The sequence below is a fragment of the Contarinia nasturtii genome, unplaced genomic scaffold (genome assembly GCF_009176525.2).
Source record: "Contarinia nasturtii isolate CC-2019 unplaced genomic scaffold, AAFC_CNas_1.1 Cnas_scaffold_129, whole genome shotgun sequence".
Taxonomy (NCBI): Eukaryota; Metazoa; Arthropoda; class Insecta; order Diptera; family Cecidomyiidae; genus Contarinia; species Contarinia nasturtii.
The window spans coordinates 10,465,524-10,485,343 of NW_022197486.1; the positions used below are offsets into that span (position 1 = coordinate 10,465,524).

General features: G+C 34.1%; 1 protein-coding gene across 6 annotated transcripts in view; it reads right to left on the bottom strand.

The window, feature by feature from the left end:
* LOC116340411 (atypical protein kinase C) overlaps nucleotides 1-17,933 on the bottom strand; it is a 55,953-nt gene extending 38,020 nt beyond the window's left edge. For 2 of the 6 annotated variants that reach the window (XM_031766931.1, XM_031766925.1), the window contains exons 1-3: nucleotides 17,591-17,933; nucleotides 14,849-15,036; nucleotides 13,666-13,786 (exon numbers count right to left, since the gene is read on the bottom strand). In XM_031766931.1, the coding sequence (XP_031622791.1) occupies nucleotides 13,666-13,786; nucleotides 14,849-15,010 (283 nt within the window). In that variant the 5' untranslated portion in view covers nucleotides 15,011-15,036; nucleotides 17,591-17,933. Of the gene's footprint in view, nucleotides 1-5,441; nucleotides 5,574-13,665; nucleotides 13,787-14,848; nucleotides 15,037-17,590 lie in introns of those variants that run through there. The other 4 variants (XM_031766900.1, XM_031766894.1, XM_031766915.1 and 1 more) reach the window with 4 other exon arrangements.
* Between the last annotated feature and the right edge of the window lie 1,887 nt (nucleotides 17,934-19,820).

Sequence of the window (19,820 nt, forward strand, 5' to 3'; positions counted from 1 at the left end):
ATTAGATTTGTAGTTTTCTTCGACTTGGAGACTCTGCCTCTGAGTGTGTTTCGGTGTTATGTTGGCTAGAACAAGAGAAATTTTCTATATTCTTAAATAATACACACCGAAACTGGCGACTTTGAATTCAATTTCATTTTCATCTCCTTTTTTTTACTTTTCTTGCACTCTTATGTGTTGCATCTTACAGAGATTTGGTTCATAGCGCTCGGCATATGAGCAGAAGTGAGATCAAAAGAGAAAACAGCACGAAGCAAATGAAAAAAGCACAGAAAGAGATACATGCATTCGATGAACAACGGGTCCAAATAATAAAATTGGATGTTGAAAGTCGACATAAGGCGAACTGATACTCGGTATTTATCCTAGTTGTTTCTATACTTTGTTTCATCCTTTAACCCATTTCGTTTCATCAATATTTTGTTGTATTATTTTCATTCGTTGCTGTTGTTGCTCTTTTTCCCATTTGCTCTCGTTCGTTCTCAATTCGATAGCGTAAAAAAAATTATTCAAACGAAAACATGGCTATTGAGCACACATTGCATGACGGTGTATGAGTGTATATGTATACACACACATACATTTCATTCACAAAATAACAATAAAAAACACAGTGCAAAATAGAACAGAAAGAAGAGAAAAAAGTAAACAGACAAATGAAACAACACAAAATGCACACATCGTTTGCCAGGATTTAAAATCACTATTTTTCCAAACTTTACATCGTCAACAAATCGAATGGAAGAAATGACACAATGAGAGCAACGGAGAAAGCATTCGCTCAGATCAAATAATAATCTTGATAATGATAGCGTTTCATTTGGCGCCGTGCGAATTTCGTAGAAAAAATCTACGTGTTTTTGCCAAAAAAAGGGACAGAAAAAGAAGAAGAGTGGTTAAATTGAGTTTCGGGACGTGCATTGTTCAAAATTGGCATTGTTGTGAACTTGTAGCGGAAGCGACCGTACAAAGAAAATAATCCAGCCAGGAAGTGCAAATGATGGCAGAAAAAAGAAGAAGATGAAGAATAACAACAACATCGCAACGATGGCAATGATGATGAACATCAACGAGAATTGGATTTGATGATGGCATTAAATCAAGGGCATAAAAGAATATTATGAACGTTCAGCTAATGCGTTTAGTACCCAGAGCCGAGTCCAGCATTAATCAGACATAATCTAGCTAATTATAATCAAAGGTAAAATTGCAGATACTTAAAAGACAATCGAGAATCGTTTGCGTTCACTTGGCGGCAGCGGATACACAAAATAACTACACACACACGGTGTTTTTCTATGTTTTTAGTTTCAGAAATTAAGAATTCTTTGCAAAATGGATCTATTCTATACTCTTTTTTCTCTCACTAATTGTATGCCACTTTCTCGCGCAATTTCTTTTTCTCTAATTAATATAGAATGGATACGTTATATGGGTTGACTTGAACTCGTAATCCATTGTTCCATGTACGGAAATTGGTGCAAGTCACAGACTTGTGTACGATTAAGAATCAAATACGGAGAGTTATTTGTTTGACACCCATTCCATTTGCATTAGCACACTCTAGCCTCTTTATATCCCCGCCGTCTATGAAACCGACAACACATTTATTTCAAACAAGAATATTTCTACGAATCGCTTGTACACTGGGACATGTTTTTCTTTTCGTTTTTTCTTTTTTTTTCTGACTTCTGATTCTTCTTCTTCATTTTTATTTGCTACAAGTGTAAGAGACTCGAGTTCAAGCCGAAAAGAAAATTATGGTGTCGCAGTGAGAAAAACGTGTGCATACAAAATAGCTAGTATGTCAATCGATGTTTATAGTTATGCAACATGAACTGAATTCTCTATTAGCTGAACATTGCCAATTCGTATTGAATGCACTTTGTAATCACTGTTGTACACACCAAAACGAGAAACAACTACTCAATATAGAGAACAGGCGCTCACATTGGATATACCAAGTTTCAAGCAATCTTCGTTTTGCTGCACTTGGAACGTGCTGCATTTAAATGAAATAAACGACACGCAACTGTTTTTTGCTTTACGATTTTTTGTTGTTGCATCTCCTTTTACCCCTTACGGCTGTGTGTGTTTGTGTGTGGTTTTTTTTTTCATTGATTCCTAAAACATGTTAAACCATTTATGTTATATGCACGGCATATATGAAAAATGCGATAAATTTACTTAAACCATTTGAATCGAACGATACAGCCAAGCATATTGTGAATATCGTTGTGTCATTTGTGTATTGATGCAGTGCAGTGCGTACATTTTTTCAGCAAAATTTAGACGCTTAAATCAATTTTAATTGATAAATATTCGGCATTCATGTGAGACTTTTTTTTGTCGATGGCTTCAATAAATATTTCAACGGTTTTTCTGACTTTGCCAATTTGCAAACATCTCTAGCACTCAGTGCACAATAAATATTTCATAAATATATGTCGAATAGATTTCATCGGTATACATTGAATGAAGAATATGTAAAATTTGCGTTGTAAGGCAATTGATTCGGGATTATGATATTAACTTTTTTGGTTTTCAATTGGTAAATATGTGAGGCTACAGAAATGCAACGAAGCTTTCGTTTGGATAATATATTAAAATTCATTGAACGAAAAGGCGATGTATGTAAAAGCGACAGAAAAACCGCAAAAACACAGAGAAACACACACACCACACAAAAATTGAACAACACATCCCAAAAACGTTCGGCTTAATCAACTTTCCTCTTTTCCAATTAAGCTAATTTAACTTTTAGGATGAGACAGTGCACTCGTGTTCAAAAAAATATTAGCATATTTTGCCATTGGTTTTTTCCATAAATGAATTGATGAGAATTGATTGGAAACCGTCACGTACACATACGGGCGGAATAATATTATTTAAATGGAAATTTACGACACGAAACTGAGAGAAAAAGTGAGTCAACGTCAAATGCCAACTATCGACGTGCGATGAATTTTCTTACCCAAAAGTAGGCAGCAAAGGAGAGAGAAAAAACCACACATAACAACGAATTTAATGAAAAAGTTGATAATGATGCTAAAAGTCAAGGCAACGCATCAATTTATCACGAACATTGTCGTCGTATCAATATAAAACACCATATTTACTATAGCACAAAGGGTGTGCTACAGTTCTGCAGCGCAGTTAGTTAATATGGAGTCGTTCACATAGTTTACACATTGTTACGTTCTATTAAAAGCTCTCACCTGCCTCACGAAAAAAGAGAACCGAAGAATCACATGGAATGACAAAAAGCAGTACCGTTTTTCTTTTCTTTTGGGTTTAAAGCTACAAAAAAATTGTTTTCTTATTCGCAATAAAACCAACATGAATTGGCAGAAAGAACTAAATTCAATTCAATCCAATTAATTCTAAACGAGTACCTATTACGTCAAACACAAGGGAGGTGTAAATGCGTTGCCTTTCACATAACTTATTCAACACGAAACCGACTCTATGTCTTCTGCCAACATCGAATGTACCATCAAATTTTTCGATGGTCACACACATTTTCTTTTCTTTGGCAAACCTACTTTTGCGCGGCAGATATATTTTCGGTGTACTGTATGTATTTCTTGATGTCATCATATATCTTTCTGTATCAGACATCCGTTGTGGCTGCCATTGATTCGAGGATTATTTTCGGGTTTTTCTTGCACTTTAACTGTGATGGATAGCTGTCGATTTTGTTTGTTTTTTTTTTTTGGATAAGATTTTCGCCATTTTTCTCACAATCTTTTTCTTTTAACAATCACATATTTCGAAGAAAGGTTTGCGTGAAACATTTTCACTCTCGCAGAATACACTTGGACCATTGGAATGATAAAATATACCATTATATATTGAATTTTCTTTAGAGGAACACATAGAGAGAGAGAGAGAGCAAACGAAATAGTTCACATATTAATTTAGCAATCATAACAGAATGTACACACCAAGTAAATGGCAATCCACAAGCACACATGCTTAAATTTGCGCTTCTGTGTGAAAGAGCGAGAACGAAAGCCGAAGTAAGCTAAAAATGTTTCCATACATATGGTGTAACGAAGTACAGTAAAAAGCTCTCGTGTGCTTACTTTTATTTTCATATGGCTCTTCGCTCTCACTTGTTCTCCCCATCTTTGTCGTTCACTCTCTCTCCGTCTATTTTTTTTTTGTTGTTGCTCTTTACATGGTGGTGTTCTACGTTACTTCTTTCGTTTTTCTTTTTTTTTTCTTTGCTTGGCTCCGTGTGTATCGTAAATGGGAATCTATATTTCAAAAAGTAACACGAACACATCGAAACATTAACGCGCGCTCATAACATTCTACACTAATGCGATTTGTCGACAACTTTTTGTGTGCTCTTTGTAAATTTGTTGTTGTTGGTGTTGGTGTTGCTGTCGCTGCTGGATCGGGAAGTTTTTGCCTTTTCTCTGCTCCGTTTTCTCTTTTGCCAATTCTTTTCTTCTTCTTGGATAAATTCATTTTGATTTTGGTGTAGCATCCAGAGAAAAGGAGAGAAAATATGATTTTCCTTACATTTTCATCGGACTTTTTCTTCTGTTTCACATTCATTTGCAATATGAACGAAATTTTATCGGATTTTATATTTTCTCATATAATTTTTTGAGAAGAAACAAAAAATTAAAGCCAACAATAACTTTTCCTATTTATTTTATATATTTCTCTTCTATTTTTGTTCAATTGTAAACTGAGTTGCCTTCAAGTGTACATAAACACACACACACACAATATACAACATCAAAACAATCAAGAGTTCCCGCAAACAGAAAGAGAAATCATCAATTCTAAATACACTCGTCCAATTACTATTATTTAGATTGTAGGAAAAACATTCTCTCAGTTTCGCATGAGTTTATTCTTCTCATTTGTTATTTGCTTGGCCTGTGTGTGCGCGAGATTTTGACGTTTTCTCAATATTATTTGAAAAGTGAGAAAAAGAGCGAAAAGTACAAATAACTTTTTTCATTTCAGTTTGTTGAATTGATAAAAGTATAAATGAATGCTTTGATTTCATTTGCTAAATTGGAAAGTTTGAAAAGTTTTGTGTCAATTCTTTAGTTCACTCGTTTTTTTGTTTAGTATCGTTGGTTGTCTTTGAGTCGCAAATGCGTCGTTTGTTTAGCACAAAAATAAAACGCGAAAAATTCTCTCTTTCATTCAATCGTCTCTCTTTTAACAAAACGAAACTTATTTTCTTTCCTTTTTTTCTTTTCTTTTTCTTCTGTTTGCTTTCTATTTCTAAAACACACAAACACCGATTTATGATAATTATTCCAATTTACCGAGAGAGAGAGAGAGAGAGAGAGAGAGAGAGAGAGAGAGAGAGAGAGAGAGAGAGAGAGAGAGAAGAGAGACACAGAGAAAAAGAGCTGGAAATTAGCGAACGATGAAAATCAAAAAAAGAAGAAAAAAAAAACACACACAAACGGGAATTTAACAAAAAAAAAATCAAAACACACGAGAAAAACACTTTATGCACAATGTAGTGTGTTTAAACACCGGAAAATTATCAAAAAGGGTGCAGCAGCAGTTACGACAATGCCAGGGATTTACTTAACTAACTACAGTCGGGTTGAAATTTTTATAGCAAATATTCAAAAGCATAAAGAAATACCAGCAGCACCAGCACTGACACAAACACGGGGGGACGCACACTAATACACAATACACGCACAAAAAATAGATGTCTGTACAAACACAATCGCTTGATGGTATTCGTACAAAACTTTCCACTGTATGAACATGACATAACCATAGACGATGCTCTGTGCATGTGTGTGCGTCAATGCCATATGCAGAGAATGTGCAGAATAAGAACGGATAATGCGCATTAAATGCTAAGGGATGAAATGAGACGGAGTTCATAGTTTCTGCTGTTTTACCAATATCAAAGTACAACAATTTTATATATCATGCATGTGAATTGAATATAGATTCTGTATTACAGTTGCTCACACAGACCAATAAATAAACGTTGAAACATTACACACAGAGAAATAAGACAGAGCTTCACAATTTCGGCACGCTTTCGTAGAAAAAACATTTTCCATTTCATTCCCCATGTGTTTCAAGTCTTGTATTGGTACCACATTTCATTGAAACAATATGTTAAGGGGTTGTTATTTTGAGGATGTTAGTATACGAAAATGCTTGCATGGCAATTGAAGTTGTAATAAAAAAGTTGAAAAAAATAATCGATTCTTCTTTCAGAATTGAAATTTTCAATGAATTCTGTTCAAATGTTTCAATAGAATTTTTAATTAAAAATCAAAATCATGAAATCCATCGGAATTGACGGCCTTTGACACTCTTTTAGCGCAAGCATGCATGTTGATATAAAAACAAGTGTGTTGTATGTTTGTGTTGTATCAATGTATGATGACGATGATGACGTATTTTTGTTTAAGAGAGTGGTGAAGCTTTCGCTTGAGTTGTTGCATTTTGTGTGCCAGTGGATAGCGCACGCTGACAAGAAAATGTATAAAATAGTCTTCGTATCCAACTTTGTTTTCATGGTTGATGCTCAAAGTTTGTTTATTCGAATGGTCTTTAAAAAAAAAATTCAACCAAAACGATGTGTTTATATTCGTCAGTCCCTCTCTGCAAACTAATACATACGTAAAGTATAAAAAGCATACAGTCCAAAGCCTTTTCCCCATCAAATTTCGTGCGCGCTTCATTCTATTTGTTCGTTTGGCAAATGGCATGGAGATGATTGTGAACTAACATGAACGTACAAGACTCAGCCATTGCGCACATCAAAATGCGCATATTATTCCATTATAATAACTCAATAATAACAAAGTATTCTAACTCTCTCTCTTTCTCTCCATCTGTCTCAATGTCTCTCATTTCGAATGGGTCTCGGTGTATTTATTCGGAATTTTTTTGTGTTTATTTTTATTTTATAATTTTTCTCCGTTCCACGTTTGCCATTTTCCATATAATATAAATCTTAGTTATTTTAGGCATGATAATTATTTACAGCACAATGTAAAACAATAGGAGCGTTCCCTCTTCCCATACACACATATGTAGTAACGATAAATATACCGTTTTGAATAATCGTTCCAATTGATCGAACGATTTGGCTTAAACGTGAGCCGTGAATTTAATCTACTTAATTTGTTGAAGTTGACTTTATTTGAGTTTTACTTTTCGAACCGAACAGTTTCGTGATTCTGTGCGTACGTATGTGTATGTGTGTAAACAATACACGAGAAAAGTAAGATGATGATGAAGGAGATGGTTCGCAATTGGCGAAAAATTTGAATTAAAATTCAACAATCAAAAGACTTAACGACAACAACGTATATTCATATACCCTAGGCTGTCAATTTTTCATCATAGTCGTCGTCATTGCCGTCTTTGTTATCAGTGGTGTTGCTTATTTTCATCTCTCTTTTGATCATTTCGAAGTAAATGGTTATTCTTGTCGCAAAAGGTGTACACAATACAATATTATATGATGATACTTTTTGTTTGACGGCAAAGATGGAAAACAATATACAATTTCCATCGGGTCCATTTCTTCGTACATTCAACGTATTTTCTATTCAGAGTACGTGGTTTATGTTGGTATTGCTGGCGGTTAAAGCTCTTGTTCGTCCGTTCTTTGTCTTATTCAATTCGCATTTGAAAATTACATACAAAACACAACAACCATATTAAGTAGCAAATGGTGTATTTACACGCGCTTTTTGCCCCATCACACACATTCAATTATAGATGTTGGATTTCAATGGTCTGAGTTGACTAGTCTTGTGTTTGGCATAAAATGAAGCTTTTGCATTATTTAACACTGAATACGAAATGGTAAATTTGTACTCGGATATAATTTACATTAAAACGTCGAGGAAAATGACAAATACATAACATCGCCACCGTTTCACTCTTTTCATCACTTTCACATAGATTCGGATCCATTTGTGTATCGAATAGAAAAGCATCGCGGTAAATGTTCTTCATTACATCCTGAGTTTTTTTTGTCTTTTTCACAGCGAAAATTAAACAAATGTTTTCATAGCTTTTTAAAGCCTTCTAAACATTTGAAGTTCATGAAAAAAGATGATTACATGCACTTAAGGTTTTACTGAAATGCAAAATCAACTCAGCTGGACTTAACTATGCAAAACACCATCTCAAACATAATATACGATGTTCATTTGTATTTTTGCCTGCGCTGTCGTCACATACTGTTCAATTGAATCATTGCGACGAAAGAATCGCTCTTCGTTTTGTTCCAGTAATACGGGAACTTTTGCATATTGAACGTTTCCATTACTTCCCTGTTCCCCGATATTCTTTGAAATGAGTTTTGAAGTACATTATATTTACTTTTTGGAGAAAAAAAATGAAGAACTAATTTTTTGCTGCATCGATTCAATTACAAGTCAAATGCAAAAGCACAAAATTCAAGGAGTTATATCGAAATGGCCATTATTAGAGCAGTGCCAACGCAAACGAATCACAAATAGGCAAAAACTTTTGTTATTCGCTTTAGATTCAACAGTACAATATACACACACAGACACACACGTTTGACACACATTGGATTATCTCAAGTGCTTCGGCAATTTGTTGGGATTCTGCAAATTCGATAAATGTGGTTTCTCACGTGAGCAGGTGAGCTTCGTGTTTTTTTTTTGTTCCCCTTTTTTTTATTTACAATCGTTTTGATACCATCAACGACAGCAGCAAATTCTCTTTTGCCCAATGCATTCAGAAGTATCAATAGAAATACATCGAAATATCAATTTCGATTGTGTGTTTGACACATGGAATCTTGAAGGAGCTTTTTATTTCTCGCTTAGGTTGAACCATTGCCAAACAATATTTGGAGGAAAAAGAAAGTGCTCACATAGTCATTGCTGAAAATGGTAATAAAATCGAACGATTTCAAAAAAAAAAAACAGGAAAAGACAAATCATTCTCTCTCTTTCATGAAATGACCAAAGTAAGGCGTTCAAAAAAAAAAAATACCAATGCAAATACAATTTCAAAAAGCAACGAGCCAAACGAAAAATGATGGAAAGAGAGATAGAAGTGAACCGGCACACTAAATGCCATTCCAAACAATTGACCAAATTTATGGGCGACGAGTGTGTTGGACATGAGTATTTTGCAATACGCAATCGAAAAGATTGGAAGAAATTTCTCAATGAAAAAAAAAGTAACCATCATGTCTTCAAAGTTATTGGGGGTACGACATTCTCTCGTTTGCTCGCTCTTTCTCTCTTCCATGCTATTCTCGATGGGTATGTTTTTTTTTCTTCTCTTCATCTAAACCAAGTCGACAGAACAAACTACGTGCAAATGCGATTTTCGTGCTGCACAGTAAAACACAAAGCGACAGCGCAATTTATTTGGAATTAGTTTTTAGATTGTGAGTGTGTGTGTGTTTGTTCAGAATATTGTATGGCAAAATGAAACGGTTCTGGTAACCATCGGTTTTTTTTTCATCACAAAATTTACTCCGAAAGATGAGTAACACTCTGTTTATGCAATGCCATGATTCATGAATATATTTTACTCGATTCTCTAGCCATTTTTGAGCTTTACATCTCTGTCTCTCTTTTGTTTCGCACAATCTTTCTCTTGACTTCTCGTCAGTTTGTTTTCTATCGTTTTAACTGCGTATATTTACTGTCCGAACGAGTTATTTAATCCTGTAGAAAACGAGAGATTTACGTAACATTTCAAAGTAAAAAACCAACACTATGCATATCTGGTAACTCTGTGTAGGTCTTAATCGAAAATCACATGAAGTGCAGTTAATTCTCTGTACTGTGTACCTCTCATAATTTGCAAACGCAACTAGAATTCAGCCAAAGTGAATGTCATACAAATGTGTAGTGGCGTAGCCAGGACGTTTCACGGTACAGTAGCAAAAGTTGCTGCTCTTTTTTTTCTCCCGACAAAATGTTTGGTGCTTTAAATTTATTAGAAGTTTCAATACATATAGAAATGCACACCGAATGTAGAAGATATTCTACAAAAGAGACCTACGATGTCATTACAAACATATGATGTCATTCAACAGAATTGAATTTTTAGTTGAACAAATACCGGATGACAAAAATGTGGAAATGAATAACATTATGCATCAAAAGGATGATCAGAATCGTTACGCTCATGTAGAATTTTTCATAATTTAATTCGAATTTTATTAATCATGAATCATCATGTTCTCAGGTTTTAAAATACCGGTGTGTTCGCGTATTTCAATTAAAATGAATTCCACATTTGGGAAAATCATTGAAAAAAATGCACAAACGAAAAAAAGCATAAGCATTTGGCATAACATATTAAATGATTAAATATTTTTGGTGCTTTGAAATGCAATTAATTAATGTATTCGAATTTCGAAATAAAAAAATATTCGAGTATAATTTTTGGGCATGCATACATGCACTATCAATAGTGGCTGTGTCATTTGGAGAATGAACAAGAATCCAATATGTTCGTGATCATGCAGTTCATTGAAGTATGAAGTTCATTTAATTTCCTTTTTTGATAGGTCTAAAAGTGGCCAATGACAGCACCCCATCCACCAGATTGCACTCCAGATGTATTGCATGCATGCATCAATGTGGACAAATGTATATTGCCGATATGCACAAAAACAAATCGAATTGGTCAGCGTACAAAAAGCATTTTAAATCTAACCTTATGAAATGCGCCCGAGTATCAATATTTTATCGCAATTTATCCTTTGAATCTATGAATCTATTGAGCTTGTAAATATATACATATGCGTGTGCGCGTCAGTGTATTTGCTCGATAGATGCACGATTGCATAAAGGCCAGAAAACATTAAATTGACTCGACATTTAAATACCCAACCGCAATTTTAGGATTCAATCGTTCGCAAAAACACTGTATGCATCGCTCTATCTCTATATCTTGATAAATATAAACTCAATGAACACGGATCAAACGCGACACTCAAATACTTACACATACGATTGAACAAATGAATTGACGGTAAAACACATTGGATAAAATAAAATACACATTCTTCTATACTTTTGGCTTTGGAATATTCCGGCTTTTTGGCGGTATAGTATGGACAAGAGATTTTATGGTATTCATTTTGCTTAAAATTTGCTACCAAAATAATCTATTCAACATTCGGTTATGCAGACATACACAAGTTCAAGTCACGAAAAATACTTTTTTTTCAACACTATGGGATTGAATATAGAAGTGATTGGCCTTTTGTTTTTTTTTTTTTTTCATTTTTTTGCCATATTTTGATAATAAACCAGTTCAGTGTGTTTTATGTGATGTGCTTTCGGTAAGCAAACTACACATCATTTCGTTTTTCCACATCATTTCGTTCAGCTCAACACTTTAAAAATTCAACATGCAATATACAGCGTGGTCTTGGTCGGATTTTCGATAAATTTAGTACCGGTGAATATAATGTATTGAATACAAAAGTGGTTGCAAAAAAAATTCTTAAATGTAAAGGAGTAATTTGGTCCCTCAAAGGACCTCACTTTTTTTGCGAAAAACCCTACCAAATTGAAAGAATTTTCATCTCGGAACTCACTTTCTCGAAAGATGTTAAAAATTCAAAGAGAGGGGGGATTGCTTAAAACCCAGTTTTTTTTCGTTTTGCATTTATATAAATGTTCTGCTTCTGCCGAATTTGCATTTCAAATATAATTAATTAATTCAATACGATTGAATTTGTGATTTGGCTTTGTATAAAGAAAACGCCAATACTTAAAATATGTTAATTAGATTTCGAAGTGTTTCTTTGATAGCACACAAATCGAATAAATAGGATTTCATCAAATTGCTATGCGCATAGAGAAACCACTATGTGTTGCATATTGGCAATACTATCTATTTTCTTTAAAATTCGTTTTTGAATTTAAATCGAATTTTCAGTTGTTTGAACCATAATTTGTACTGTACGCTAATGGTTTTTGCCTTATGTTCATTTTGCAAAAGTGTATATTTCAAATATTATTTGCATTTGAATGGTGTCTGCACACTGCACATATTCGTACACGCATTTAAATCGCTGGCTAGGCTCTGTCCATTCCTTCTAGTGTGTGTGGTTTTTAATTCAACGAATTTCCTTTCTCTGTGTCTCTCATTCGGGGCATACAAATGTTTGCATATGTTCCGGTTAGCAAGGAATATGCACAAACTAATGCAAAAATATGACTATTACCAACATTGAGCTTTAATAAAATTTTGATCACATTACAGAGCAGAAAAGAGACAGAGAAATAGAAAGTTGGTCGATGATGTTTCGAATTGATGCTCTTTGACCGCAGTTTTCAAATGTGTCTGTGTGTGTGTGTGTGTTTGTGTGTGCGCGCGTTGTTCACTTACATGAGAAAAACAACATTTTAACGGGAAATTATTTTGCAAAGTTTTCAATTCGGCAGTAGAGCATCGCTGATTGAATTCATATAACAGTGTTCACCCCTAGAATTAAGTGTAATTTTCCTGTACATTCGAATTTAAAAATTGAGTTTTGCATCGTTGCGAATGAATCGACGGGGGCGATATGAAAGCGATCATCGTTGAATGGCAATGAGGCACAATCAGGATTGAAAAACACACTCAGTTGGAATAAATTGAAAATTTCGCGTGTGCAACATGCATACCATGCATCAATAGAGCGAAAGAGTGAGTGGGAGATAGAAAAGAGCCGACAATGTATCGAAACTAGTGTTCTATATAAGCTTGTAGAGGGGGAGGTACAACATTAAGCGCTCCTGAGAATGTCTGAATCCCATGCCATATGCACATTGCCACCATCAATTTCACTGATTGACTTTTTTTCTCGTTCTTGCATGTAAGTTTATGTATTTAATTTCGGTGCGCACATCGTTATCAATGCATTGATTAAAATAACGTGAAGCAATATTGAAATAGAGACAGAGACACACAAAAAAGACTGTAAACGACAACAACAGTATTTATTTTAACGTTGCCACCAGACCATTTCTATGAATGCATTCACATTGTTTGTAATGAAAATGTTACCGCGTGTATGCATTTTGTATGTTGTTTTTTTTTCTATCTGGGTGTGTTCGTGTCATGAGAGTGTGTGATTATATTTTGTTGCACTTGATGTGACACACGGCGATGTTCGTACAACATGCATGTTTGCAGAGAAACGAGAAAACATTTAAACATGAATTCAAATGGAAATTGAACGACATTTTCCAACTGACCTTTTATTCGCTCTTTTTCTTTCGCTCACTTTTGTCACCAAAAAAACACAGAGAGACATCAAGAGAGAGAGAGAGAGAGAGCACTGAAAATCGAAAAATCCAACGTATTTACACTGCCGCCAGAAAGATTGGGTACGATTAACGATTTTCATACAAAGTGTCGTTTTTCTATCTATCGGAATTGACTCCTTCATGGTCACACGTGTGAAAAACGGCACTTTGTATGAAAATCGGTAATCGTAACCAAACTTTCTGGCGGCAGTGTATATCGTTCAAGCAGATATTGTCAACAAACATGAATATATATGAAATGTTTATGTGTGATTGCATTAATTCGATGGTTCAATGGGTAAAATAAACAAATCTCCCACATATAATAATACGACAAGGTGAATCGATCAGAAATCATCCCCCTTAAATAAAACTTGCAAAACGAACTTACCGTGTATCACCAGCTCCGAATCCTTGTTGATTTCATACAAACGGATCGCTTCGCATAATTCCATTTGTGATGACAGTGTACATGGATCACTTTCTTCATCCACCCATTTCATTGTAAACACCTGCAAAATTGCACAAAGAAATAAACAAACAGCATGTGAAAAAGGAAAAAAGATTGCAACAGCAAATGCAATTGCACATATACATACACACAATTTTTGTCATACAACAGGGAGAAAGAAAAAATTATCTTATCCGTATAAAAGCCTGATTACAATTTCTTTATTTCGCTCGCTTTGTCGCCCGTTTCATTCCTGTGTGTTGATTTCCAATTCTTATTTCAATAATATTACTTATGAGAACAAATGAAATGCAGATTGAATTTATTCGAAACGAAGTGTATACCAGCTATAAAAAAAATCAGTAGTGCAGCGAAGAGAGAAAAAAATAAAATTGGACTGTTTGCACTTTGATCATTTGTACATTGGATTGACAAATATCAAAACAATTTCCGCCTTTAATCCCAATGACAGGAAAGGAGACAGAGATCAAGACTTTGCAAATAAATGGAATTGTATCGAAATTCTTTTCCGCTTTTGCATTTTATGCAGCACAAATTTACATTTATATTGGCTGAATGATTTCGACAACAACAAAAAAATCTTCGTGTCTCGATTTCTTCTCGTTCGTGTACGCGCTCAAAAATGTGTGTTGTGTCGTAAAGTGTTGAATCGAAACGAATGGAACCAATAGAAAGAAAATATCGGAAAACATGATACGATCACATATGTAAATTAAACAAAAACGAACAAATTTCGATTCAACGAATCACAAATTGAACGACTTTACGCTCATATTTCAAATTGAATTTTATTTCCATTCGTCTGTTTTCTTCCTATCTTTATGGTTGTGTTTTTTTTGTGTATCGTCTTGGTTTTTCCACATTTTTTTGCACCATTTTCTCAAATGAACCGATCACAGAGACGGAACTTGCATTCTATCGCTCGATTTATTTGGCCAATTCGAAGGTATTTGCGGAAAGAATGCATCATTTGAATTCCATTATGTTCCATTTATTGACGTTCTCGGACGCAATCATGGGAAAATATTTCGAATAAAATAAGGAGATCAGGAGATTGGGCGACAAGCAATGTGACAATTGAATAAAATGGTTTAACTCTTACCTGGTCGGGGGAGAACCGGCAAATTCCACGAATTTCACTGCATAGCTCCTCATAGCTTATATTCTCATTAATGTACGTGATCATTATTTCGCCATTGTAAGCTGTTTTCACTTTTATTTCAGTATTAGCAGAATTGCTATCGTTCATCACTTGAGTTGGCATTTTTATTTCGATCCTTCAATGTGTCACTGTATGAAAATAAAGCAGAGTTATTTTGATTAAAAACAAATAAAAAAAAAAAAAAAACAAATTTAACAGACAAATCGGCTCGCAAAACTATTCAAATTAGAATTACAAAGTGTCCCGCCCCCAAAATAGAAGTAAATAAATGTACTGTATGAACGTAATAATAATTTAAAATATAGATATAGGTAGATGTAGGTAGATGCCTACTAAAAGGAATTTGGAATGGAAAAGTGCGAAACAGTAGTGAGTTTGGATGAAATTATTCCATGTCTGACCAACGGTTCAATGGAACCGTAGCCGCAATTATAATTGTGCGTTCTCACATAATGGTATATGAAAGACAATATCAATCGTAAATTTCTGAAGAAAAAGTTGTTTCATTTTCAAAAAGATAAAGCAAATTGCAAACTAATATTACTGAATAATCACCCTACTGGCAAAAACACATTTCCATGAATACATATCGATAGAAATACGTTCCGACAGAAAGGTCATGTCAGATCTGTTTGATTTCCACAAAAATAAATAATTCAATAAAATGGAAATTACCGCAAGAAAATTTTGACAGTAAGAAATAATATTGAACGATTCGTGCCCTTTGGCTTGTTTTGAAATGATAATTCAATCTGAAAAATATTCCATGAACTAGAATACATATGGAGAGTTTCGGTCTTTTCGACAACATTTGTATGAATCGTACGTTCTTTCGCCCATACTTACTGCCATCGAAAAACTATCTTCGGGGCTTATATTTACATCTTTGGAAACATTTACACTTCAGCATTTAAAATTATTGAGAAAAAAAAAAGAGAATGCATTCAAACATTGAATACGTCCAAACTATCTCAGTCGTTATATCAGCCACACCAACTAAATCCATACTCAAACATTCAGGGTAATTTTCTAACATTTAAATTTAGCCCAAACTGTAATCAATTTCAAATTTATTCCGAAAAATTTGCAGTTTGAACATTTGCTTTACATTTGAATCGTTGCGGCGAAACAGTAGCTCTTATAATAGTATTATTTGGAGAAAAATAGGAGCTACTTTTTCGCCGCAACGATTCATTTGGTAAATGGAACAAATGCACAAAATTGTCATTTGGGCATTTCAGTTGTTGACAAAAGATAAAACCTTATCACAATATACGTTTTTTTTTATCTATCGTCCTCCCAAAATAAACGCCACGAAAAGCAATTGGCGAACAAAGCAATCGATATTTGACAACAGTAAATAACATGATTAATAAATAACTCACTTAATATTGTCTCAGTTTAATTTTATTTCAAAAAATATTCCATGTTTCATGTAATTCGAAAAATGGGAAAAATGACACAAACACATTCACAACGCACGCAGGAATTGGCGGTTTTCATCGAAATTTGACAATCCAACAGGTGTGTGTATGGTTGGTAATGCGTTGCGTCGTTGTGTCTATGAGAAAAAATGAAATGATCGACGAGCAACGTTTTGAGAATAAAATTACACACACACGCATAGCCGCACAAAACAAAATGTGGAAAGCAACATATGAGGAAAATTAAACCAACTTTTATGACTAATGGTTAAAATAAAGAGAAATAAATCAAGTGAAATAGTGATGGTGTTCATTGTTTTATGTGAAACACGTTGAATTGAATGTGGAGAAGAAAAAAACGAACTGAAAGAGAAGCAAAAAGAATTATTGGCTATTGTGGTTCGGTTAATAACAGAGTCGAACGTTTGTTTACGCATGGCTTCCGAAAAATGCACTCATATTGAAATCTAGTTCAAAACGTCGTTTCATTATCATATCGCAGGAATTTATTATGGTGTTCAATGTTCGGGCGTAACATCAGCGATGGCAACGACAACCACAACGACACAGTAATCGTTCACTACAATTGCATATGCTGATGGACAGAGCACACATTAGATATGATAATCCATATTTTGATATGAACATGTTACAATGTATAAATGATGCAAAAGAAAAAAATATATCAACCAGCAACAGCAACAATTATTCATTGAAGATGTGAGAAGAATACCTCACAAATGCAACTAAATTCCTTGACCGAGTGTATAACTTGCACTCACTTACACATGATGTACATCGATCAAAAAATGACACATCAAAACATGTTCATGAATAGAGAGTGGGAGAGCGGGTGGACTTACATTGTACATTAGATTCGGTATAAAAGTTTTCTTGCATTTGCCATAATGAGAAATCATCGCTCACTGAATACAACCGATATATGTATATGCGATGATCAAGCGAGAAATGATAATACCCAACAAATTTACTAATTGCACGAGATCATTCATTTTTGTTTCCATTTTTTCTATCTCTCGCTAAATTTTCTGACATGCACAACACTAACCTGCCGCACATATTTTGTTTATGCCTTGGAATTCTATTGAGACGGAACGGTTCTCAAATGGACACAAATCACTCACATACTTAATAGACACACACACACACATACATACAATCACTTATATTCACACGCATACAAAATTACATATAAAATATGTGTGGAGACAAACAAAAAAAAATCCCATGCACATACCTTTGGCTCTAGCGGCTGTAGATTGAATTTTTTTTCACTGTAAATCTCTATTTTTTCTAGCTCACAAAAAATTGTATAGCTTAGGCACGACGTAGGCACACGATTTGTAGTGTTTGTTGTTGTTGTTGTTGTCATATACAATGCAAAGCCTCAATGCAAAATGCAAACAAATGCGCGCGATGTATGCAATTGATCGGATAATAATATTTCGGTTTTTGTTTTCATTCGATCGAATTCTATCGCACTGAAATTGGTTTCACTATTTGTCTTGTACACACTAATCAATGCGATCGCGAGTATGTATATATTATATATATTTGTCGTCGGTTTTCTCTATCTTTCTCTATAATATCGGTTTTGGAAATTCGCGCAATTATCGGTTCGATTCGGTATGATAATTATTTAAATAGAAAAAAAAACAAAATTGTTGAACAACAACGAACGTTGCCCGGAATCAAGAAACAAATAACACAATCACAAAATGGTACAACACAAAAATCAAAATGCAAACACACAAATCGTGTACTATTTTTTGATTGGAAATTTAATGGGAGATTTAAAAAAAAGCGAACCAAACTTCAAATCTCACAGAAATCAAAACACACGGTACTCTCTACACGCAACAAAATTAAATAAAATGAACACAAAACACGGAATTTGAATTGAATTTCACAACAACAACAAAATAATGAGTCAGAATTTCGAATGTATCAGCAACAAGATCACACAAAACTAATACCAATCATTTGTTTGGCAAAATTTTGAAAGCCAACAAAAAAGAAACAAACGAAATTGAAAAAATGTAAGGCGAGAGCGTAGAGAAATCAAAAATCAATCATCAAAAGAATCAAACACCGACCGAAACTGACACTTTGTCGCCGCAAATTAATAGTTTCAAATGTAATCACACACCATTCAGAGAATGTTTCTATCTCTGTTGTGTTGCTTTACTGTTTGATATTGTTGTTGCTACTTCTTCTTTTCGTCGTCGTTGTCGCTGTCGAGTTGTATTCTCTCACCTTTTTTCCACTCTGATTTTCCACAACTTTTTTTTTTATTTCTTCTTATTATTATGATATTTTTTGCTGTTTTCGGTTTGTTCATTCGGCTATTGAATTCTTACAATTTATCGTACTTGCACTTGATGCGTTTTTGCGCGATTTTCGTGTTAAAATTAATCCGTAATTATTCGAATGTTTAATCTATCAACTGGAAACAAGCAATAATGTAGATATTTGATGTGTATGAGTGAGTAAATGTTTTGTATACGTTGTTTTTGTTGGTTGAGTCGATTATTTTTGTTAGTGCTCTTTACTAACGAGTGTGTACGTACTGGAGAGATGATGATCAAAAATGACGCGCGACGAATATGTATCTATATGCGATATAAAAATGCTTTTTTGTTGGTATTTTCTTTCTCGTTTCGTTCTTGATGCGGTGAAAACCATTCCAGCGACAAAATGAAGGTGAGCGAAAGAGACAGATACGAGAAGCATAAACGTCAGTTTGGTTGAGATTGCGACGGTTTTCAATATTACAAGCGAAACGTTGCGATACAGTGCGGTAGTGAGAATATGCGGCTAGAATAAATACCAATGCATAAACACATACTTACAACGAGGTGCCACTAAACGCACACACTTAAACGATTACCTTTTGGTTGAGCGTTAAGTGTTAACTTTTTGCGCAAAAATTTATTGACTTCGATCAGTTATGGAACATGCTATCTTTTTTTATTTAATATTCAAAAAGTTATACATGAATATATTTTTTTTAAATGTCGGTGATCAAATAAAACCTCCTTTTTTAAATCGAAGTAGACATTCTTGGAAATGTTTTTTCTTTATTCGCATTCTAAAAAGAAGCTAACACCAAATTTGAATTGTTACGACAAAAATGCGTGAATGCCAAATAATGCATATGCACATATATGTTGAATTGAATATATGTTTTTCCGTCAGCCGTTTTCCTACGATCGACGTAATGTTGAAAATTCGGGTACCTGGTTTGATAGTAAAAATAAAATGAAAAAAACTAAGCACATTTGTCTTGATGATAATAACTTTTTTTTGAATAACCTCTTTATTGATAGATTGTATCACTAAAGTTCTGTTTCTTTTGTTGTAGATTATTTTCTCATGTGAAATTGTCGGTACTTTATTTAAAAATCCCATGTATATATAAATTTTTACTTCCCGAAATGGTTGTTTCCATTGTCAAAGTGAAAAAA